Source organism: Perissodus microlepis, chromosome 5, assembly GCF_051167445.1.
Source record: "Perissodus microlepis isolate ML-2025 ecotype Zambia chromosome 5, ASM5116744v1, whole genome shotgun sequence".
NCBI classification, from domain to species: domain Eukaryota; kingdom Metazoa; phylum Chordata; class Actinopteri; order Cichliformes; family Cichlidae; genus Perissodus; species Perissodus microlepis.
The window spans coordinates 30,196,060-30,220,820 of NC_140465.1; the positions used below are offsets into that span (position 1 = coordinate 30,196,060).

At 37.6% G+C, this 24,761-nt stretch overlaps 2 protein-coding genes across 12 annotated transcripts in view; both read right to left on the reverse strand.

The window, feature by feature from the left end:
• Positions 1 to 748: 748 nt before the first annotated feature.
• On the reverse strand, positions 749 to 12,778 carry mybphb (myosin binding protein Hb). The gene is made up of 12 exons (XM_084929306.1): positions 12,341 to 12,778; positions 11,246 to 11,308; positions 10,940 to 11,074; positions 10,147 to 10,314; positions 6,280 to 6,368; positions 6,000 to 6,195; positions 5,780 to 5,919; positions 5,451 to 5,610; positions 3,540 to 3,676; positions 2,147 to 2,333; positions 1,964 to 2,017; positions 749 to 1,280 (listed from the first exon to the last, which is right to left on the reverse strand). Exons 1-11 carry the CDS (start codon positions 12,525 to 12,527, stop codon positions 1,986 to 1,988), a joined length of 1,494 nt encoding a protein of 497 aa, XP_084785432.1. The 5' UTR covers positions 12,528 to 12,778; the 3' UTR covers positions 749 to 1,280; positions 1,964 to 1,985.
• Positions 12,779 to 12,873: 95 nt separating this feature from the next.
• nav1b (neuron navigator 1b) overlaps positions 12,874 to 24,761 on the reverse strand; it is a 92,068-nt gene continuing 80,180 nt past the window's right edge. For all 11 annotated transcript variants that reach the window (XM_084929295.1, XM_084929294.1, XM_084929296.1 and 8 more), the window contains 6 exons: positions 24,566 to 24,717; positions 24,409 to 24,480; positions 23,852 to 24,048; positions 23,632 to 23,750; positions 16,335 to 16,532; positions 12,874 to 16,234 (listed from right to left, as the gene is read on the reverse strand). In XM_084929295.1, the coding sequence (XP_084785421.1) occupies positions 16,151 to 16,234; positions 16,335 to 16,532; positions 23,632 to 23,750; positions 23,852 to 24,048; positions 24,409 to 24,480; positions 24,566 to 24,717 (822 nt within the window). In that variant the 3' untranslated portion in view covers positions 12,874 to 16,150. The remainder of the gene's footprint in view (positions 16,235 to 16,334; positions 16,533 to 23,631; positions 23,751 to 23,851; positions 24,049 to 24,408; positions 24,481 to 24,565; positions 24,718 to 24,761) is intronic.

Sequence of the window (24,761 nt, forward strand, 5' to 3'; positions counted from 1 at the left end):
AAATGTTCTATCAGTTGGCTACCGTGACTTAAAAGCACATTTTGCCAGCTGAGCTACTGATCCCTAAAATAACCCACGGGAGATGGAGCACTAGGGCTAATTTTGTCAGCCTGTGTGTGAACCCATGTGTCTCTGTAACCTGGATATCTCTGGCATCCTGCCTGGTACTGTATCACTATGCCAATAACTTCAAGACCAAATAGTTACAAGTTCAGTATTATACACTGGTATTATTATTATGGACGTTCTGGCATGCTGTAGTACTTTTGGGTCTTTAAGAGTCACATGAACAACACTGCTGTCTCCAGTTACTTACTGGACTTCATCCAGAAGCCTCATATACTCAGTAGCAGTACTGACATTGAAAAGGAAAGGTATTAGATAAATGTGTGGATATGGAAAAAAATTATAAAGAAAATATGAATTTCAAAACTGAGTTTAAACCTGTATTTATCTTTCAGGTAGTATTGAATTTTAAAAAACAGCATTTTTAAATGTGTTTGGCTTACCTAACCTGCTCAAAGACTTTGTGTACAATTACATGGAATCCATTATTTGTATTTGGAGCAACTGAATTCTTTATTTTTGCTCAAATTAGTAGCACACTTAATTAGTAAATAAAGTAAATCAGTACCAACAGGCCTAAAAAATGAAGTGTAACTATATTCTAAAAACCTCAGCAAGCATAGCTTGTTTTATCAACGTAAACAATTGCAATCTATATAAATATATAACACCATAAGTGTACTCCATGTATGATCCCTGCTTTATTTTTTCCCTCCATAGAGCTTTTACAGATTATCATAGCACAATATTAAGTTTTTATTTAAACTGCTGTACACAATAGAAGCCATTACATGGCAGTGGTTACAATTTACAGAAAACAATGTATTGAAAAAATAAAACCAGAAATTAAATAGTTTATTGGTATAAACTCATTGATGTTACATGTAGTTCTCCTAGGAGGAACAGAAGATCCATCCTGCAAAATTCTTGGTGTTAGATGATAAAATAGGAAAGTACAGTGTCTGACGAATTCATAATTTAGTTACCATAGACTGTGTTGTTGGGGAAAAAGCTGATTGTGGGCAAGGATATGGACTTAAAAATGCAGTTGTAGCGATAGTGACGATATTTAATATTTAACTGTAATTATTTTTCATCATAATTCATTGTTCATCATAATATTTGTTAGCGCTTTGCGATAGATCAGTCTACATCCATTAGGCAGTGTGGTCACCAGCCATATATACATGTTCTTCCAGGAATCCAGCACCTTCCTGCAGGGAAACAAAGACATTATTTAAACTACAAAAGTTTTTTTTTATATCAGTGTGGATGACCATTTTAGAAACACTGTCAGGCACCTGAGACTGCAAAGGCCCCTTTCCTTCTGAGTCTAATTTGGGATTGGATCAGTTGAACAAATAGCAAAAACATATGCTAAGAAATAAATTAAGCTGCAGTGATTTGAAACAAAGCACACATAAATAATTTTCTTGTATTTTTGTAATGTGTTGTACTGTTTAAGTGTTAAGAAGTGACCTACAAATAAAATCCTCCTAAAGGAAGCTACTGCAGCTACTTCTGCTGAGTTGATGAAATGTGATTAAGTCTCCAAACTGAGTGCATGGGGAGTCATTACAGTTTTAATTTATGGGTGCTACTGATTGGAGCATTTCAGTGGCAGTGGCCATGTTTTCCAAGTTTAGTTCTCTCCAAGTATGGACACCAAGTCATTTAAGCAGCTGGTGAAGACATACATAGATCAACCTATCCAGTGGATCTTATTTAATTGTTTTAACACAAATGTCCAGCTACAACAGCACTACAATCAAAGCTAACCCCGAAATATTACCGTTCTGTTAAAAGTGTTGTGACAAAGTTGTATACTTGGTGTACTGATATTCTGAGAGCAAATAAAGTGTCGAAGTATAAAAAATAAATAAATCAGATTTCTCACCTGTGAGTGTCACAATGTCAGCTTATTTCTTGTCGGCATCTGCAATCACTGGCTCTGTATAACAAAGACACGTGATATTCAGGATACTGGGTACTGACAAAGCAAGTCCTACAGCTGAAATAGAGTTTTTACACATATCCAAAAGACCTCGGATTTTAGTACAGCTTTAAGATCCTGACTTACGTTTGACCTCCAGCTTGCAGCTGACAGTTGCCTCTCCGTGATCATTCTTGGCTCTGCAGGAGTACACACCTCCGTCAAAGTTGCCAGGCTTTCGGATCTCCAGGGAGCAGATACCCTGGACACAGATCTGCCTGAACTTGGGGTCATCTCCGATAATCATCTGGTTTTTCATCCACACAATCTTGGGCTGTAGAAAAAACGATTCATACAGTATAACTGGATGTAAAGAGCAAAACACCTTGCAAAGACTATGAACAGAAGTATTGTTGACATATTTGTGGCTTTGGGACTGAAGCAGAAACAACATACACACACAGTTTGGGAGTTTAGTGGCATTAAAAGATAATAAATATCTGGTGGCCTCTTTGCATCGTCCTGTGCTTAGTACCATTTATCCTACGTCCCGTTGGTGACCTAGTGGATTGCAGACATGAAAGAAGAGGTAAGGGACTGAGACAGTGAGCTAATGGGTGCAGCTTCCGTATGTTTAAGGAAGAAGGTGCCTATGGAACAGTCTAGCTAGTTTGCACCTCTAGTAAAATCGAATCTGCATGCGCATTTAGACTTTAATATTTTAAAGACTAGAACTGTGTCGGAGGTTCTACATATGTAGCGATTATCTAAGCAAAGCAAACATTCTTCAACTTCTGTATTTTGTTAATAACAGGTAGTAGTAACAGGGACCTAATAATAAATGTGAATTACAGTGCTGAAGTATGATGAACCTGGGTGGACATTTGGGGTGTGGTTTTACATGAGATCAGCACTTCGAAGATTCTTACCTAGTTATTATCCTTTTAGCATTACTTGCGATTATTGTGATGTTTCTTTCTTTCTGTAAGAGTCTGTATGAAGAATGTAATAGAAGGGTACGTCCCCACACTTTTATATGGCGATGATTTGCAAACAAAACTGCAACCAGAAAGTAGCCAATAAAATAGTTTTCACACCTGTCTGTAGTAGATATTTGGATTGAGGTGTTGACATAGAGCATTTTTATTTCGCTTATCCTTTTAAAATGTGATATTTAGTGGGAGAAGAAAAACTAAGTATTTAAGCAAGCAGAGGAGACTGATCACTGATGTTCACTCTCCACCTCACAGTATAAAGCACCTTAAGACAGCGGTTCATATATTATGAATATATGAACTGAATTAGAGAATTACAAGAATGTAAATACAATTCACGTGGATTCATCAAGCAAGTTTTATGAAAAAAAAGCTTCAAGCTCTGTGATCTATCTTACAAGCAGTAACTTGGTCCATCAAGTTAATGACTGTAGACCGAACTGAAATTAAAAAGCACACTACTGTTGTCTTGAGACCAACAAGAGCTTACAATTGGTGCTGTTGAAGTGCTAATAGAGTGCAAATAGAGAGAGATGTTACTATACTTTTGGGGATCCCCTGACGGAGCAGAGCAGCTTGGTGCTGTAGCCAACAGTAGTGGCCCGGTCAGCCAGGGATGTGGTAAACTTGGGTGCCTCACTGAAGTCATGTTCCTTGTAGTCAGGAGGCTTGTAGTCAATGCCTGAAAATAGAGGAAAACACAAAATATGTAGAATGAAAAAAATTAGAAACATGAATTGCAGCCATGGCCTTTTCTATACATCCCCTCACATAGGTGATGGAGAACAAAACTGTCTGATGCAGTCATATCGCACATCATTTGGTTTCTAACCTGTTTCTGAGTGAAAAGTCAGTGTGATGTCTGACTGTCCGCTCATAAGAAAAATAGAGGTAATTATCCAGTGAAATGTCAGAAAAACAATTTGCTGTTGTGTATATTGCCTTGTGCATCACGCTTTATCCAGGGATCACATAACAGATGTGTTTCTATTAGTGGAAACACATCTAATGTGGGCTGTCTCCTGTTTTGTGCTACATGTGAGAAAAAACAAATCCTGACCAGGTTGTCCAGGGAAAGAAATGTGACTAACGGGGTCAAAAGCCATTTTAACTCATACAAATTTTTAGCAAGCTAAATCGATTTTGGTTTTTAGTTTTTATTGTAAAACAAATCAAAATGTTCATTTCTGGCTCCAGAACTGTCCTTTATAGAAATGCAAAAATTGTCAAAGATTTCAGAAGTGGAGCGTTCAATCTGCACAGGGTGGCTGTAGCTCAGGTGGCAGAGCAGATCAGCCACTAACCAGAAGCTCGGTGGTTTGATCCCAGGCTGCTCCTTGTCTGCATGCCAAATATCCTTGGGCAAGATACTAACCCCATGTTGCTCTCCGATGCATCCATCGGAGTGTGAATGTGTATGAATGTTAGATACTCAGCACTTAAACTTAGAAGAAGTGCTTGTGTGATTGGGTTAATGAATTAGTTGTATAAAGCGCTTTGAGTGCTCAGACAGAGTAGAAAAGCGCTATATAAGAACCAGTCCATTTACCACAAGATCTTTTATTTTAAACTGTCTAGATTGTCTGTGGTTCCTGTAATTGATTTCCTCCCAATAAAGGAAATGGAAATCCAGCTGTTCTTGTTGCATTTAAGAGTAAGATTAAAGGGATTACAGTATACTGTACTAGTGGGTGATCCATTTTCTTAATAGTAATCAAATAGTTTAATGTTTATTGGTCCCCTGATTAGCTGTCAGGGATTTCAACCACACTTCACACTACAGAAGTGAATTTTTGATTCATTTAGTTCTATTCCAAACAACTGTCCATGCTCTCATTTAAATTTAGTTTAAATTTAAGAAACGCTCACAACCAGACAGAGGTCACTTCTCAGATGTGTAGCAGTTCACTAAAACTATATATGTAATATATTGAATAAATGCTGTAAATGAACGCCACTACTCAACGCTTAATAAAAAGGATATAAATAAATAAAAGATAACAATGAATACCTTGTGTCATGTATTATTTTATAAGCGTGTAGCAATCTTTCCATAGCTCTAGGCCACTTTGCACAATAGATTGTCTGGACATAGCGCCGGATGAAGCTTCCGACCATCAATTAACTGACCGAGCTTCAACTCTTTAAAAGCACAAACTGCAAGGTGTGTATAAAAATAGTTATAACTGCATCTGGAATAAAGGTTAATATGGTGACTGTATGTTTAAACATTTTAAGGCCATCTTAAAGCTATCTGTTACATTGTTAAGGCAATGCTTATACTGCAGATTATATTGTACCAGTAAAATAATTTGTCCAATCCCACACTTACTGATGGCAGATGCCAACAATTTCAAATTTAAGGTAGGATCCACTGCTGAATGAATGAATAAATTAAAACATTTCTGATATCTTCCTTCTAATGCCTTATGAGCTATAAGGCAACAAAAAAGTACCTGTCTTCAAGATCTTGGCCTCTTCTTTTGTAACAGCAGCACTCTCACTCATTCCACACTTGTTTTCACCAAACACTCTGAACTTGTAGGTGTTGCCCATGATGAGGTCTGAGATGGTGGCATTCAGTCTATGGTAATGCTCCAACACAGTGAACCAGTCCTTTAAACACACACACACACACACACAGACATGATGGATTATTAGCGGATGTATTGGGGATTCAGGACATGCAGTATGTAATTTATCAGTGAGATGCTACTATTAATCATCAGAATGAGTTAGCTGTTATGACCTGAAAACAAGCGGCCCTTTGGTACAGAATACTTACTCCAGTTTTTTTGTCCGCCTTCTGCACTGTGTAACCCGTGATCTCTGTGTTTCCATTGTCTTTGGGTGCAGTCCACTCCAGAGCAACATTGAAACCCCAGGTATCCACAATCTTTACAGTGGCAGGAGGCCCTGGCAGCTCTGCGAACAAACAGGCATGGGTTGAGTATCAAATAGGACAGTTTTAAAGGCATCTCACACAGTATCAGAAATTTACTCACCAACAATTTGAAGGGTAATTTGAGCCTTGTCATCAAAGTCATCCACCTTCACACACATCTCGTACACTCCAGAGTCCTCTCTCTCAGACGAACGGATGAACAGGATGCTGTCTCTTTCGGTGCTGCGAATGTTCACCCTCTTTGTGTCAAGGGGCTGCCCGTTCTTTGTCCAGGTGACCACAGGTTTGGGTTTTCCCTGAGAGAAGAAGCAAACAGACAGTGAATTCCGGTGTGTTATTTATTACCCATGGAGCGATGCACAGAAATCTTCCAATCTTACTGTGAAGGGGATGGTCAGATTGATCTTGTCTCCAACATTAGAGACATATCTCTGCCTAAGAAAACGAGGCAGACGGACCTTGGGACGATCTGGAGAGAAAATCAATGAGGAAAATAATTAATGGTTATTCTAATTATTCTCTTTCGCATGCTGTTTGCAAGATATGAGAATGCAGGACGCCTCCAACTTGCTTAGTGTAAATCATTCATTCTCTCTTTCGGAACCCACCTCCACCCCATCTCCGCCTCACGTAAGTCACTCCATCCAAGGCTCCATCTTATCTTCACCACCACCAACATCTAGGATTGTGGCCTAATGCCATCACCGCTGGGATTTCATTCTCTTGTGTTAAGCCATCAGAGTCTAATTGCGAATAGCATAATTGAATTCTGTAGATCAATAAATCACGTTCAATTCCTTCTAATGATCTGTCCTTATTGAACAGAGAAACCAAGAACAAGGCTCAGTCATAGGATAGTGACTTGTGAATCATAAGGTACTGTCACCCTATACATTAGCCTGATTTATCATTATTTATCATTTGTTTTACTCTCAATGGGAACCATTATTTAACATCGCATTGTCCATTCATCCATCCGTTTGATTCATTTTCTTCTGCTTATACAATTCAGTGTCACAGTTGAGCTGGAGCCTAACCCAGCTGTTATAGAGTGAGAGGTGGGATACACCCTGGACAGGTCACACCTACAGACATATTAGAATCACTATTCAAACTAACATGCTTGGCTTTGGACTATGGAAGGATGCCAGGACACTCAGAGAGGACCCACACAGGCACAGGGAGAACACGCAAAGGTCCCACCCACTAGATTGAAACCCAGAACCTTCTTGCTGAGAGATAACAGTTCTAACCACCACATCCTCATGCTGCCTGCATTATGTTGTGTGAAAAATATATTGCAGTCTCTGTCAAGCAAGAGAAGTCATTTTTAAAAATGGGTTATTGTTATTTACACTAGCTGTGATATTTTTTTATTTATTCTTGATGAGTTTGTATAGTTGACTGTAGGGCTGTGCGATATGACCAAAATCTCTTATCCCGATATAAGAATTCTATCATCCCGATAACGATATAAATCACAAAAATGTAACATTTTCTGTAAATTCTGTGAATCTCGGGCAGCTCGTCTTGCGGGAAGTGTTTCCAGCTGCACGTCATGTACCTGGAGTCGAGTGTTTTAACAGATGCATGAAACTATACATTTTTAGACATAAGTTGTAACGGCCGCCGTTTTCTTTGTGAGTATTTATTACACGGCGTGCTGCGGGGAAAAGCCTGTTCTAACGTTTGAGTCTACGGTTTATTTTTTTAGCACCTGGCGGCTCTTTTTCACTTCTCATCCGTAAATAATCTGCTCTTTCACGTGATTCAGTTTATTTTGAAAAGTCTCAACAGGATCTTGAGCTTTATTGTGAAAGGTTTATGTGGAACATAAACAAGCGGACACGCGATGCTGTTACCGTCGTTGTTGCTAACCACAACGCATAAAAACAGGCGCTTGTCCGTCCATAGTGTGGTTATATAAAATATAAGAGAACTTTAAGAAATTAATATAGCCACTACAGTGACCATCAAAACGATGAAAAAAATATTGCCGTAAACAGTTTATTTTGTGACACCACGAAACAAACAATAGCATAAAATGAAACATAGACGTTTTTATATTGTCATCCGATATATATGTTATATCGAACAGCCCTAGTTGACTGTATGGGATTAACTGTGTAAATGTCATATATGATTAGCTGATGTTGTTTTTAACATTGGGGCTTAATGCATTAGCGGTAAGCGAGGGAGCGATTACAAGTTATATAGAGTCTTTCGATCTATTTAGTGCATAACAACATAGGAGAGTACTTAAGCAAGATAGTATTTGAGTGTACAGGCATGTAAATTCATATATATGCATCTTTATTAATATGGCATACACATGAAGTTGCATATGAAAAAATAAACTGAGACCTATGAACGTGTAATTTTACAAACATTACATTTGTATGTTTTCATGCCAAAATCAATATAAATCAAATTAACATAAAGTTGATCTGAATGCCTTAATTGTTGCTTTATTTATTATCGTATTCACAAAAATTGATCTACACTTGTTTAGTTTCTTGCTGTGTAGTCTCTTTTGTGCGATGTAACTGAAAGCTGACAATCAGTGAATGAAAAACAGAAATGTTTCAGATGGTTAGACACTTGAAAGTGTCCTGCTGTAGCTTGTTTGTAAAAGTGATCTGCAGAGAAGCAACACCTGCTGAGTGCAGCCCAGCAACATTTGTCAGGTCTCTAAATAAAGCAGGCGTACTGTAGTCAGTATATCGCTTCTCATGACGCATGATTTGGAGATTCGGTTACCCCCACTCACATCAGAATGCATTAAAATCGCAGATGAGATAAGCAGACACTCATCTGGACACTCCTAAAAGCAAATGATGAGTAAACATTAAATGGGATGTAAACTGTTAACTGTATAAAAAAAAAATCAAAAAGAGGGTAAGCTGAGGTATTAGAAAGTATACACTGCATGTTAGGTGTCTTATCACTTCATGTGGAGAGGATTAACCTTAATAAAGATTTGTGCTGTAAAGTCCATGGCATGTTTCAAGATAAACAGTGAATCTCCAGCGGTGTCATGAGATTTAGGTGTCATCTGAGAGGTTAGAAGGATACCATCCACCCCCTCTCTACTCTCAGTCAGGACAGGCTGGAATTTACCATCCACCCCCTCTCTGCTCTTAACCCTTCCCTAAATGCTTGCAGTCAGATCACTTGACACCATCGATCTTGGAGAAGGGAGCCTGACATTCCCCCCAGCGTGAATCCTGGCAGGGATCACAAAGCAATGCCAACCCCTCCATAGAAAAGTCTGTGTTAACAGCACAGACATCCCAGTTATTTTCTAAAGCTTTGTGGTAATTTTGTAGGAAACCATTCATAAGTTGATTCTATATGGAGGCCACCCGCTATGGTGAACACGATGGTTAATGTGACTACTGAAAGACTGCCAGTTCAGCTGGGATCAAGTTGCCTTCCCTCCCTGTTTGACTCTCCATTACATATAACGATGATTTGTGAGAGGACCCAGAGTCATGCCGCTCCTCCTTATAAAGCCCTCGGGGTCCAATCATCTTTCACAGCAATTCAGCTCAGATACATATACTGTCTATGATTAACACTGTAAGGTGTGCAGCAACAGTAAAACCGTCCACTTATTAAGTGTGTAATTATCACACTGTTGCCAGCTGGGTCGGGGTTTCAACTCAAAGTGGAAACAAGAGAGAACACCACAGTTTTAAAATGCAACATTGCAGGCATGTACCAACAGGACATGGACAGCTGAGAGGAAAAACATCGCTGAGCTTCTTAGCTTTGACTCCTGCACTTTGCAACTCCCCTTTCTCGTGATAAATGGCGCCATAAACTTTAGGCTATATCTGTTTCAGATGGTATGCAATGTCCTCTTAAAACACTAAATTTAATCATTTAGCACCTGGGAGAAAGTTTAATTTCATATATATGATGTAGAACGTCTGTTTATCTAGTATTTTATTTCCTTTCTCTAGTGGATTTCTTAAACAGCACTGATGTAAAAATTGGGAAATAAGAGTAGAGAATGGCCTGATTTTGGAATGATTTTTTTACAGCTTTTATGGTTGATTAATTGTAAAACAATTAGTTTATGGTATGAAATACATAAATAGTATGGACAATATATTAAATAGTATTGCTAATTCAGGATTTAGTACCCTTTAGTTTATCTTGTAAATAATTGGTTTTCCAAGAGGTAAAATTCCCTTATAGAAAATGTTCAGATTATGTTCTCTATTGGAAACACTTCTTACCAGCGACCTCCTTCACCAACACAGGCTCAGGGAGGTTAACGGGAGGACTGCGGCCACCTTCGTTCACAGCAACCACTCGGATCTTCAGGCGGTCACCAGTGGTTTGGTCCTTGATAACAAAGCGGGAAGACTTCTGCAGTTCCTCATTGACTGCTTTCCAATCCTCAGCTGGATGAGAAAAATTACACACAATGATGGATGAGTTTAAAAAGCTGTTGTTTTTCAAAGGAAGAGTCTGCCCAATATGCAAAATGTAGAAAGAGTGAGTTTGATTTTGAGTGAATTTATACAAATTATCAGGCACTAAGAAAAATGTAGGACAGTGAGCACTCCTTTTTTGCAGCGTTCATATTCATTAAATTGCTGTGTGGGTCTGCTAAATCAAGCCTGCACTGTATTGCTGCTGACATTAGCTTAGTGCTGTAAGTCTAAATGCAGAACGTCCAGCAAGACTGCAGCGGCTCCTGAAATGCCTCTTTCCTTGTAGGGAGAAGTTAGGTAGCTCGTGATATAACTCTGCGACTGACACTTCAGGAACAGCTGCTGCTGATGTGCCTGACACACTTTAAAACAGAAAAAAATAAGAATTTCTTAACTATATTTTGAAAAAATAAAAATGAAAAACGATGGTGCAATTAAAGATGCACGTTGTGAAACCCTAAAATCTGCAGCTGAAAAAGTAATTCAAAGGTCAGCTGACATTTCTGTCAGGGTATATTAATACCACTATCTGACCCCTTTCGTGGACATGCTGCTATATGATGCACGTGGTTCAGAGAAGAGCAGGGCTTACTTCCATCCTTGCAGACTTCAATGGTGTACCCATCTAGACCTGAAGCCCCAATGTTCTCTGGCTGGCTCCAAATGATAGTGACCGAAGTGTCGTTCTTATCCTCAACAAAGAGATCCACAGGAGCGCTTGTGGGCTCTGCAGATGCCACATAAAATACAATTATTACATGAATGAAGTTTAAAGACAAAGCTTATAGTATGTTGGAATATATTTTCCTATTTTAATGTTGTAATAAGCACAAAGCAAATGACAAAAAACAATGAAATAGGTTTTTAAATAAAGTTTTCACTTTCAAGAAAAGGTTACCTTTGGGTGGTGGGGGCGTAGGTGGTTTAGGCTCTTCTGGTGCAGGTGCCTCAGCAGCTTCAGCTGATGTTAAACAGGCATTTGTATTATTGTTGGCAACATATAATGAGCAGAGCGGCAGCATCAAATATAATCCAGCTATGCATCTCACAGCTCTCTGTCCCCTTTGCTGGGAATTCAAAGGATTAACAATGCTATCACATGGACAATTTCCATCCAGTTAGTCTCAAATGACAAAATCATCTCAGTTGTTAAGGAGAGAGAGGAGTGAAGAGGAACACGTTTTCTATTTTTGCAGGTTGGATTAACTCCAGCAGAGACTGCTGCTGGTGCAGCCTCCTGTATTGCTGCACTCACAGTAGTTATTATTAAGTGTTATATATTATCAATTAATGCATTGAGGAAGGTGGAACATGTTTTGAGACTAAGCACTGCAGAAAGTTTTATCAACAAGTCACTTAGAGTAGTTGCTAAAGCACTAATGAACAAGTGAAGTCCTTTAATTTACCATCATCAGTGGAGGCAGCTGGCAATTCCTCAAAAGCAGGAGTGGCCGCTGATATTAAGGGTTAGTGCACTCATTTTTATGGTAGAAGACATCACTGAGTGTTTCCAGCATGGAGTTAAACGATTCAAATAAAAATGAACACATACTCCTCTGTGTGACTGTGAGTCAAGTCAGTGGGAGCATTGATTCAGGCGCTAGATTTCAAAATCAGTGTTCAACAAGACGAATTTAAGTGTTATAGATTATAGAAAAACGTATTTTAGTCGATAAACATGCACTGTCAACATACATTCCTACAACAAACGTTTCATAATGCACTGTGACTTTTAGGATTATCTGCTTGTAAAACATGCAGGTGATGCATGAAAGCACACAATAGGAGGAACTTAACAAGTTAGCGTCATTATGTTTCTGCAGAAGGGCAAAAGTAAGCATTTGAACAGTTCACACTGACCCCTCAGAAGTGCACGTGTCTAAAAAGTTACCATTGGATCAATTAAAGAGTTACCGACTTATCAAAAGTTCAGCCATCGAGAAAAATGATTAAAGGTGGGCCGTTTGAGACACTGCTGTGCACGGGTAATTACCAGGTGGCGCAGCCTCTCCCTCGGTTGGGGCAGGCGCAGCTTCAGCCGGTGCGGGTTCAGCAGGGGGGGCCTCCACGGGAGCGGGCTCCGGGGCGGGTTCAGGAGCCGGCTCTGGAGCCTTTGCCTCCTCTTTCTTGGCTGGTTCTTTCTTAGCCGCCTTCTTGATTGGGGCAGGCTTGGACGGCATGTTGGAGATGGCAGCTAATTCCCAACTCGTTTAAGTCCTTCGAACTGTATCCAGTGCCATCATTCCTGCGGGGGTGGCAGGCTTATATATGGCTCGGCACTTTCAGACGCCGCCCCCTAATAATGTATTACATGTAATGGATACCAACACCATGTATGACTCAGACCCCACTCAATTTGTCCCAGTCTGTACACTCACTGTACATACTGTACATTATTAACTGCTTTACTAATTTAAAAAAGCCTTTTTAAATGAATTTGATATGATGATGAACTCTATTACTTAATGGTTATTGTAATTCCTAGTAACAGGTCACTCATGTCAACTTGAACAAGAAGCAACAGAATAAATATAACATGTATTTTATTAATTTCAACAAACAGTGATAAGTGGATGAAAGCCTTCAGAAGCATGCCTTATCCATGTATTGGACCCAACTTTGAAGAAATATATCTTTCTCTCACAGATTTAGTTTTTCCTCCTCAGTGATTGTTGCCGCATCCAGAATGCTGACATATTTACAGACTTTACAATGATGCTCTGTACAAAATAGAGAAATTAACTTTTACAAAGGATTCTTTAGAAAAAAAAAAAAAGAAATATCAAATATCTGAGTATTAAAAAAAGAAAACATTATCATCTATTATCAGTGATTTTCCTAAACAATGCATTAATGTTAACATTTTTTCATCACACAGCAAGTTTACATGCATTTACAACACTTAGAAACCCTTGACATTTGCACATTAGTGACACTGCATACAGCGTAACATTGTTTTCTTAATCTTAGTCCACAACAAGCTTTGCGAAAATATGACTATTCAGCAACATGTATTGGCCTAAGATGTCAGATTGTTTTTTTTACTTGTTTTAATGCAGACTAACTGCGAACTATTTCCACCTCATCTTTTGATTTTTTAACCTTCCTTGAGGGGACTGTTGTGATTTGATAAACTGGAACTGAATTGCTTTTTATTTCGTTTTTTATTGTCATTTGATGATTTACAAGTCCAGCTGCATTACTTTAGTTGCCATTCATAAGGACAAAACACATCAGCTAAACTTATGAACCCTGTCTTCAATGTATCACCAAACGAATCCTCCTCTCTTTAAGGCTCTGTATCTCCAGCTGACACTTATCTTGTGGTGCAGTTTGGTCCAATTAAGAACTCAAAGCCCGACCATATGAAAACACAGCGTTTGTTTGTGAATTTCATCATTGCTGATTGCCAACACCAGTAGAAGTTGCTGCATAGTCCCAGTACACTAGTAAGCAAACACAAATCACAGCTACCACAGAACAACAGGCACAATAACCAGTGAATGAGAAGCTGGAGTTGATGGCTTTAGTTAACCTGCAAAACAGATCAGAGAGGGGCTTGTAACACAGTCTGATACCTCACATATTTACAGTAATCAAAGTCAGCATGATGTCAGGGTAAGAGTCCCAGACACTTGACATCGTTTTTGCTCTTTGATGTCTTTTCTTCATTCATTTTTTAGTTTGCATGTGACCAGTAAGAGCTGCAGATTAGCTTGAAAATTTAAAACCAGCCTTATACAAACAGTGCAATAAAGCAAATAAGCATGAAGCATCTCAGACATAAGTTTTTAGACTTTCTTATTGAGCTGTCTTTAAGTGGTCCAACATTCATTTACAGGTTTTACTTCAGGTGAAGTTTAGTCTGAGCACCGAAATGTTGGGGATAAAGAATTATTTCAACACCACTTGCACAACAATCTGTCATTTACTCCATAGGGGGCTTGTTTACACACATCTACACCAAATTCTTCATAAAGCATTTTAAATCTTTTTAACTCTTGCCTTGGAATAAGCATTCTCTACTACTTGATTCTGCATCATGTGCCCAAAATCCTCTCAAACGTAAATACTGCAGGACATCAACTCGGGTATATACCGTATAAGATCTCACAAGACTTCAGCCACTACAGAATGTCTTTAATAACATCTCCTATGAACTGTCACACATTTTCTTCCAAATATATTTCATATTTCTTTTGCGGTTGACAGAAATTACAGAAAACTTTTTGCTAACCTACCCAGAACATCTACACAGCTTTTATCCAACACTAAAACAGTTTGGGACATTTTTAAGGAGCACCATGAGTACCGTACCTAATTGAAATTAAACATGAGTGGGGAGAAAATGTTCTTTTTGTTTGTGAAGCGTGTAAAAAATGAAACGGAAACAGGCAGCTCTAAAGCCACCCTGCTCAGCCATTAATAAAAGTGTTTAGCAGTAGAACTTTGATAAGGCTTACTTTAAAAGCACCTCCTACATGACTGTTATACGGCTGCTGTATAGGTATTTTCTATACATTCATAGTTGAACTTAAAACCCTAACTTGACAGTCAATATGCATGATTAAAGTACAGTATTTGGTTCAGTATATTCGATATTTGCACCAACTAATGTAGATAAAGTAACTGCAATGCAATCTGACTGTATTTACAGAATATACACAGTAACTAGTCTGAATGTTTGGGGAAAGACTTGAAATAGATGTGCCTTTTCCTACATAAATGTTCTAGAGAAACAATCTTGAATTGGATTTAAATAACATTTACTCGTTATGTCTTCATTAGAGGTTGTTTGTTAAGTTATATCATCCCTGTGTAGTAAGTATCTAATACCTGATACATATGGCGACATTGGTGGCACTACTTAAGTAGCGACTAAAACAAAATTAAGTGTGCAGCGACAAAGTGATGAACTTACATCACTGATAAATAAGTTCTGTTTTATGCAAAAGAGTATGACAGCAGATTTAACTCATAAACTATGAAAATGATAAAGAAGATGGGAAAAAGTAAAAATATATTTTGAAAATTCCGCTTGGAGTGTTCAGACTTTTTTTTTTTTTTTTTGCTGTGAAACGTAACCATGATGAACTGTAATATATAATATAGAAAGCTGAAGAAACAGCTTAGGATGCGGCTGTCTTAGGATGTTATTGATAAAAGCACCAGTATATTCTGCTTAAGTTGAGGTGACATTGATGTCTTTGTCTTAAGGCATATAAGTTTCACCTGCTCGGGCTGTAGAGTTCAGGATTGCATATATGTAAGATTTGGCCTTAAAAGACTGATACAGCAGATATGTGCCAAAGAACCTTGCAAGAAAGACTGGTATCTGTGATGCTGTCATACTCTTTTCCAATGTCTCTTTTTGACAAACACTTCAAGGTGCCCTTGAGCATAAAACAGGATTGACCGTGTGTTTTGTTGCAGAAGTCCCCTGAAGCTGAAGTGCTGAGCTGATGGACTTCTTAACAATTCACTAGCACCAATCTAAAAGTACTGAGGGCTACCATACTGGTAAAGATATCTGATTTATGTGAAGTGATTCTCAAATATATAATTAAGTAAGAGAACATAGCTTTTCATTTAACAGTTTTTTTGAAAATACTGAATGGGTTAAATGATTTGGATTTAATAAGTCATATTTTCAAACTTCTCCTGCAGGAATGATGGTTTTTAATAGCCCCACAACCATTTCTGAGGGTCCATTTGTTCCTGAATATGCACTGCATACACTGCAGTACAGTAAGCAAAAACAAAAAAAATTGGAGAGCTAAGTGTTTAGGTGTGAGCTTTGTATTCAAAGTTTAGGCAGGCTAGGGTCTTCTTTGTCTGGTGATTCAATGAAATTGGCAGCCTCTTGAAGTTTCAAAAGCATTGCCATCTATAAAAAAACAAAAGAGAGATTTGGGAAATTAGAACTTCTCAGGTTTGCAGATCAGTTTAAGAAATAATAGAAAGTATTGGGACACTGTCTCTATTACCAGAGGATCATTTTCCATGGAGCTGGGCGGAGTCTCTTTGTGAGGCCTCTCCTCACTTGGCTGGCAGGGGCTGCTGGAGCCGATGCTGGGAGGAGGTAGGTGGAACAATTTTGCCTGGTCCTGCTGGGCAGATGGCCAAGGCAGGGTGCCCCTCACCCACTCCACTGGGTCCTCCCATACTGCCTTTTGGCCATGGACCTGAGGAGTCACAACATAGCACCAAAGTAAAATTAGACTACAGCATTTCCTGTGAAAGGAAAGTCGATGGTGCTTTCAGAGAATAATCAAACTGCAAATTAATCTTGACCAAGTTTTATTTCAACAAGAACTAGAAAAATTTGCATTTCCTGCGAAAATGCAGTGTGGATGCTTCAAAGCTGAAGCTGTCTGCAAAAACTAGCTGAAAAGGCTGAAAAGTTGCAGAAATTGTAAAAACTTTGCAGAAGCAAAGGAACTTTGCTAAAATGTAATAACTCAGCAGAACTGCAATATCTTAGAGGAAACATAATACTTGGCAGAAATGCAATAGCATAGCAGAACTTAGCAGAAATATTGTAACTTACCAGAAACATGATAACTTCTCAAAAATACAAGAATTTAGGAGAAATAGTATAAGATAACAGAAAGAATATATTTAGCCAAAAATACTTAAGCATTACAGAAACACTATGATTTAGAAAAATAGCACAACAGAGCAGAAATACTGTGATTTACCAGAGACACTGTGATGAACTATGAATATTGTAATTTTAAATCAATACTATGTTTTAGCACAAATACTATAATTTGACAGAAATACTATCATTTGGCAGAAATACTATGTTTCAGCACAAATACTCTGGTTTAGCACAAATATTATAACATAGCAGAAATACAATTATATAGCAGAAATACTATATTTAGAAAGAAAATTATAATATAGTAGAAATACTATGATTTAGCAGAAATACTGTATTTAGCACAAGTACCAAAAAGTAGCAGAAATACTATGATTTAGCAGAAATACTATGATTGAGCAGAAGTACTAAGATGTAGTAAAACTACTTTGATTTAACAGAAATACAATTATGGAGGAGTAATACTTTAAAATGGGAAAAATATTGATACACACACACATACACAGAGCCTAAAGGGAAGAGTACTTGTGCCATGGAGTGTTAACAAGAATGTGAGGTCCATATTAGAAAAGCTGGTAAAATCATAAAAGTTTGCAGAATTGTAATAAATGATGAATATGAATTACTGGTCTGTGATAGTGTATTAATTTGTAGGGAAAAAAACATGTTGACTAAGGTGGAATCAAATCCACGACGTTTGGGTTGCAGACCCGTGTCATTACCAACTGCGCCACTGGGAAAGAGAGCGGGCGCCTTGAAAAACAGGGTGATGAGCAGTCAGAATTAGATCGCGGTGAGAGGCAAAAAACGCAGTTTTTTGGAGTTACAAAACGTTGTGTAACTCAAAAACTAGGTGGACTAGAAGCATAATTCTTCTACTGGCTGAATCAGCGGACTTTGGTGTACTTTGACCGCAATTTTCAGTGCTCTTTGTACATCCGTCGCTGAGATATGACGAGAGAAGAAACGGCAGACCTCAGATATGATTGGCTGGCTGGGAAGCCGTGCAGGCCCTGATATGTGCATTTGAATGTCTGAGTCCTCACAGAGGATTGGCTGCCTGGCAGAAATATATAGAAATAGTATGATTAAGCATAAATACTATATTTAGCAGAAATACTATATTAAGCACAAATCCTATAAAAAGCAGAAATACTATATTAAGCACAAATCCTATAAAAAGCAGAAATAGTATGATTAAGCATAAATACTACATTTAGTAGAAATACTATGTTTTAGCACAAATACTATACAAAGCAGAAATACTATAATTTAGCAGAAATACTATATTAAGCACAAATCCTATAAAAAGCAGAAATACTATATTAAGCAATATAAATATCCTATAAAAATCTTATAAAAAGCAAAAATACTGTACTATGATTTGGTAGAAAAATTATAATTAATCAGAAATACTATATTTGGCACAAATCTTATAAAATAGCAGAAATAGTATGATTTAGCACAATAGTAATAACTTAAACAGAAAAATTGGAAAAGCAAAATGGACAGCTGAAAAAAGGGTGAGAGAAGTAAGTTTCTAGCTCGGTCAAGCTGCCTGGGAGCTGCTGAATTTGAATCCACCAATCAGAGAGCCTGTGCACTTTTTCCCACCAAAACAGGTGCAGGCAGCACAGAGAGACACAGGATTTTTGCAGTCTATTTCTTATAGTGACGACTCCCCTCAAACAAATGACCATAATTTCCTAACCGTAGGGGCTAGAACGGTCATTCTTACACCGTTTTGTTCAGAAGAGATTGGGGAATCTTCAAGTGTTGACAATTTATCATTAAAATATGAATTTTTAGAGATATATGACATGGATGACTTGTTGACTTAGAAGCCACGAATTCTCCAATATGCAAATTTGAATGCCTCAGCCCACATATATGATTGGCTGGCTGGGAAGCCGTGCAGGCCCTGATTTGTGGATTTGAATTCCTCAGCCCTCAGATATGATTGGCTGGCTTAGAAGCCATGAAGGCCCCAATATGCAAATTTGAATGCCTCAGCCCACATATATGATTGGCTGGGAAGCCGTGCAGGCCCTGATTTGAAAATTTGAATGTCTCAGTCCTCACAGAGGATTGGCTGCCTTGGGACCTGGCAGAAATATATAGAAATAGTATGATTAAGCATAAATACTACATTTAGTAGAAATACTATGTTTTAGCACAAATCCTATAAAAAGCAGAAATACTATATTAAGCAATATAAATATCCTATAAAAATCCTATAAAAAGCAAAAATACTGTACTATGATTTGGTAGAAAAATTATAATTAATCAGAAATACTATATTTGGCACAAATCTTATAAAATAGCAGAAATAGTATGATTTAGCACAATAGTAATAACTTAAACAGAAAAATTGGAAAAGCAAAATGGACAGCTGAAAAAATGCTGAACATGCTGAGGGTCCCTCAAATATACTTGTTAAATGAAAAAAAATCAGCAAAAAAATATATAACAGCCACACAATCACAAATATGTACACATAAGGAAACACACATGCACAGAGAGACACACACACAAGATCCAATTCAGTCAACCAGTCTAAATATATTAAATTTGAATCTTACAATGAGATCATCCCATAAAAAGTCTCTCTCTCTCTCTCTCTCTCTCTCTCTCTCTCTCTCTCTCTCTGTAGCACACACACACACACACACACACAGGGAGAGAGAAGCAAGTTTTCAGTCAAGCAGCCTGGGAGCTGCTGAATTTGAATCCACCAATCACAGAGGCTGTGTACTTTTTCCCACCAAAACAGGTGCACGCAGCACAGAGAAACACAGGATTTTTGCAGTCTATTTCTCATAGTGAAGACTCCCCTCAAACAAATGACCATAATTTCCTAACCGTAGGGGCTAGAGCGGTCATTCTTACACCGTTTTGTTCAGAAGAGATGGGGGAATCTTCCAGTGTTGACAATTTATCATTAAAATATGAATTATTAAAGATATTTGACTTCTAATGCACCATAACTGAGTAGAGCAAAGCAAAAACTGCCTTGACTTGCCCTCAAACAACGCTTTGTAACTCGAAATCTATTTGAAGCATCGATATCATCCTTTCACCGTAAGAGACAGCAGGCTTTGGTGAACAGTCATGGAAATTTTCAGGTCTTTGTGGAAATCTATCAAAAAGATATGACGAGAGAAAAAAGTGGTTCATTTCCAGAGTTTGAAATCTGAAGAAATCCGAGCGAAGGACGAATTTCCTACCCTCAAACAAACGTAATTCATGGCCAAATGGTAATAGGTGAGAAAATAATTCTTGAATTGTGAGCGTCAGGAGTGTCTGAAGATATACTGGGACAAGCCTTATGTCTTAACTTCGCTTCGTTAAGGAGATATGACGATTCGAATATGCCTCTCATTACAGAAATCAAGCGGTGATTTTGAACAAGCTCTCCATTGACTTTCTATGGAGAGTTTTGCGACTTTGTGTTGGTCTGAGGAGATTTGCCAAAATTCTATAAATCCCACAACAATGATAGTGACATTTTCGGAAAGCCAGCAAAAATACCTACGTTTTGATGTATAATTTGTGGAAGTTGAGTGAAAATTGAGCAAATAGCAAGAAGTTGTTCGGACATGAAGAGAAGACTGCAAAACCTTCAGTGGCACACTGGAAGCCAAGTGCATAGCAACCATAACAACGCATGTATTTTGTGAAAAATCACAATTTTGCAACTGAAAACTTTAAGAGGCATAAAAGTAAAACGGTAAAAGATTTGAAAAAGCTGATTTATACCTGAATAGCCCAATAATTTGAGAACATTTTAAAGTTTGAATGGTTGTTCTACGTGAAAATATGAGGAAGTAGTTAAGTTTCAAAAACAAGCAAATTTTAGCAGAATTGCAGAAGTTTCCCATTCATTTCAATGGGACAAATTAAGCTTAATATTTTAAAAAGTATAATAGTGAAAAATACCAAAAGACATAGCACACATTAGCAGAAATAGCAGAATAGTTTAAAATTTGAACGGTGAAAATCGGCTGAAAATTGTGGAAGTAGTTAAGTGCCAAAAAGTGTACGGAAGTCCCAAGAGGAACTCAATAGTGTGGATGCTTAAAGCATCCACACAATAAGTAATTGTGTGGATGCTTTAAGCTATGTCTTTTGGTATTTTTCACTATTATACTTTTTAAAATATTAAGCTTAATTTGTCCCATTGAAATGAATGGGAAACTTCTGCAATTCTGCTAAAATTTGCTTGTTTTTGAAACTTAACTACTTCCTCATATTTTCACGTAGAACAACCATTCAAACTTTAAAATGTTCTCAAATTATTGGGCTATTCAGGTATAAATCAGCTTTTTCAAATCTTTTACCGTTTTACTTTTATGCCTCTTAAAGTTTTCAGTTGCAAAATTGTGATTTTTCACAAAATACATGCGTTGTTATGGTTGCTATGCACTTGGCTTCCAGTGTGCCACTGAAGGTTTTGCAGTCTTCTCTTCATGTCCGAACAACTTCTTGCTACTTGCTCAATTTTCACTCAACTTCCACAAATTATACATCAAAACGTAGGTATTTTTGCTGGCTTTCCGAAAATGTCACTATCATTGTTGTGGGATTTATAGAATTTTGGCAAATCTCCTCAGACCAACACAAAGTCGCAAAACTCTCCATAGAAAGTCAATGGAGAGCTTGTTCAAAATCACCGCTTGATTTCTGTAATGAGAGGCATATTCGAATCGTCATATCTCCTTAACGAAGCAAAGTTAAGACATAAGGCTTGTCCCAGTATATCTTCAGACACTCCTGACGCTCACAATTCAAGAATTATTTTCTCACCTATTACCGTTCTGAAATGAGTTAGACTTGTTTGAGGGTAGGAAATTCGTCCTTCGCTCAGATTTCTTCAGATTTCAAACTCTGGAAATGAACCACTTTTTTCTCTCGTCATATCTTTTTAATGGATTTCCACAGAGACCTGAAAATTTCCATGATTGTTCACCAAAGCCTGCTGTCTCTTACGGTGAAAGAATGATATTGATACTCCAAATAGATTTCGAGTTACAAAGCGTTGTTTGAGGGCAAGTCAAGGCAGTTTTTGCTTTGCTCTACTCAGTTATGGTGCATTAGAAGTCAAATATCTTTAATAATTCATATTTTAATGATAAATTGTCAACACTTTAAGATTCCCCCATCTCTTCTGAACAAAACGGTGTAAGAATGACCGTTCTAGCCCCTACGGTTAGGAAATTATGGTCATTTGTTTGAGGGGAGTCGTCATTATGAGAAATAGACTGCAAAAATCCTGTGTCTCTCTGTGCTGCGTGCACCTGTTTTGGCGGGAAAAAGTGCACAGGCTCTCTGATTGGTGGATTCAAATTCAGCAGCTCCCAGGCTGCTTGACTGAGCTAGAAACTTACTTCTCTCTCCCTGTGTGTGTGTGTGTGTGTGTGTGTGTGTGTGTGTGTGTGTGTGTGTGTGTGTGTGACAGAGAGAGAGAGAGAGAGAGAGAGAGAGAGCCTTTTTATGGGCTGATCTCATTGTAAGATTCAAATTCAATATATTTAGACTGGTTGACTGAATTGGATCTTGTGTGTGTGTGTGTGTGTGTGTGTGTGTGTGTGTGTGTGTGTGCATGAGAGAGAGAGAGAGAGAGAGAGAGAGAGAGAGAGAGACCCTTTTTAGGGCAGCATCTCATTGTTGGAAAAAAGTATAATATATTCAGACTGGTTGACTGGCATAGACCCTCCGTGTGTCTCTCTCTCTGTGCATTTGTGTATACATATTTGATTTTGTGTGTATCTGTTGGCTGTTCCTTCTTGTTTTTTAAATTTATTTTTATTTCTTTATTTTTTTTTCACAGGTGAACAACAATTAGTTTTGAGGGAACTTAACCATGTTCCGTTTTTTTTTCAGCTTGTCATCTTACTTTTCCAGTATTTTCACTTAAGTTATTACTATTCTGTTCAATCACAGTATTTGTTCTAAATCATTGTTATTATGCTATATTGTAGTATTTCTGCTAAATCATACTATTTCTACTATATTATATTTTTCTTTCTAAATATAGCATTTCTGCTATATAATTGTATTTCTGCTATGTTATAATATTTGTGCTAAACCAGAGTATTTGTGCTGAAACATAGTATTTCTGCCAAATGATAGTATTTCTGTCAAATTATAGTATTTGTGCTAAAACATAGTATTAATTTAAAATTACAATATTCATAGTTCATCACAGTGTCTCTGGTAAATCACAGTATTTCTGCTCTGTTGTACTATTTTTCTAAATCATAGTGTTTCTGTAATGCTTAAGTATTTTTGGCTAAATATATTCTTTCTGTTATCTTATACCATTTCTCCTAAATTCTTGTATTTTTGAGAAGTTATCATGTTTCTGGTAAGTTACAATATTTCTGCTAAGTTCTGCTATGCTATTGTATTTCTGCCAAGTATTATGTTTCCTCTAAGATATTGCAGTTCTGCTGAGTTATTCCATTTTAGCAAAGTTCCTTTGCTTCTGCAAAGTTTTTACAATTTCTGCAACTTTTCAGCTTTTTCAGCTAGTTTTTGCATACAGCTTCAGCTTTAAAGCATCCACACTGCATTTTCGCAGAAAATGCAAATTTTTCTAGTTTTATTTGCTGTTATGGCTGCCCTAATCAATAAAAGCTGATTAAAAGTTTTCACTTTAAATTATTAAAGTGGTTCACCTTGATGCCATCCTTGGCCCCTTCTTGCAGGTATGGTATGATAGAGTGGTTCCAAAGATCAATGAACCATGATCGAAACTCATCCACTGTGACTGGACAGGATAAGAAAAAGCAAGGGCCTAAAGAGAAAAAAGCAGAAAGAAGAGTGAGAATGCAGCAACAACTATCACATCAAAACTAAACCTGTTTCTTCATTCCTAAAGTCTCAAGTGCTTCATACCTATGAGGAAATCCGATGTGCTGTGCTTCTCTAGGAAGGTGTGCAAATGATACCACAGTTTGGGAACCCAGTCTAACACCCTGATTAGATCCTCATTGGTCAAGTTCCTCTCATCTTCAGACTCCATCAACTTCCTGTGCAAGTATCGCACAAGGAAGCCATTGGCTGGCTCCACATTATTGGAGAAGGTCACCATCCTGAGACAATGAAAAGCATATTTGCATGTCACAACACTAGACTTAATAGTTTGTTAACAACATATTTCATTATTTAAGCAGGATTACCTTTAAGCTACACCATCATTAGATACATTGTAGTTTATAGTTAATGTTAAAATGATAGGAATGAGCTATTCTTTATAAACTACTATTAATGTTAATATTTATAAAGACATCTTTTTATTTTGGTCTTTTGGCTTTTAGAAGGCTATCATTATCCTCTTACTTATAGTACTGGGACAGCATTATTGAATGAAGCATGCAAAAATTCTTCAACCAGCATTAATAGTTTCAACAGGTTATTGCTATATATTAGTTACATAGTCATTTATAACCAACCTGAAGCTGAGATGTAGGCCATGGTTTGCGATCATCTTCACTGGCTGATTGCTTGTTCCAACAATGTAAGGGCTAAACAATATTGCACAGTTAAGGCCACATTCAGCACCTACATAACTATGGTTTATCAAGTTGTATTCATGGAGAGGAAGTTTACCATTTGTGATATTTGCAGGTTAGAGCACCATTGACAAGTTCACTGATGGAAGCAGGATCATGAATGTCATCCAGAATAACCACCAATGGTATTTCCGTTGCGCTTTCCCGGTCTATTTGATTCGCTAAATTAGAAAGATAAAGCTGCAGATCCTACAAAGAAAGAGACAGAGATTGCAATACAAAATGATAAAAGT

Coding starts and splice junctions, on each gene's coding strand:
- mybphb (XM_084929306.1), bottom strand. CDS start 12,527: ATGCCGTCCAAGCCTGCCCCAATCAAGAAGGCGGCTAAGAAAGAACCA. Junction 6,369..10,146: donor GTTGGTGAAGGAGGTCGCTG/GTAAGAAGTGTT, acceptor TTTTCTCTCCAG/ATCGTCCCAAGGTCCGTCTG. Junction 6,196..6,279: donor ATCTGACCATCCCCTTCACA/GTAAGATTGGAA, acceptor TTCTTCTCTCAG/GGAAAACCCAAACCTGTGGT.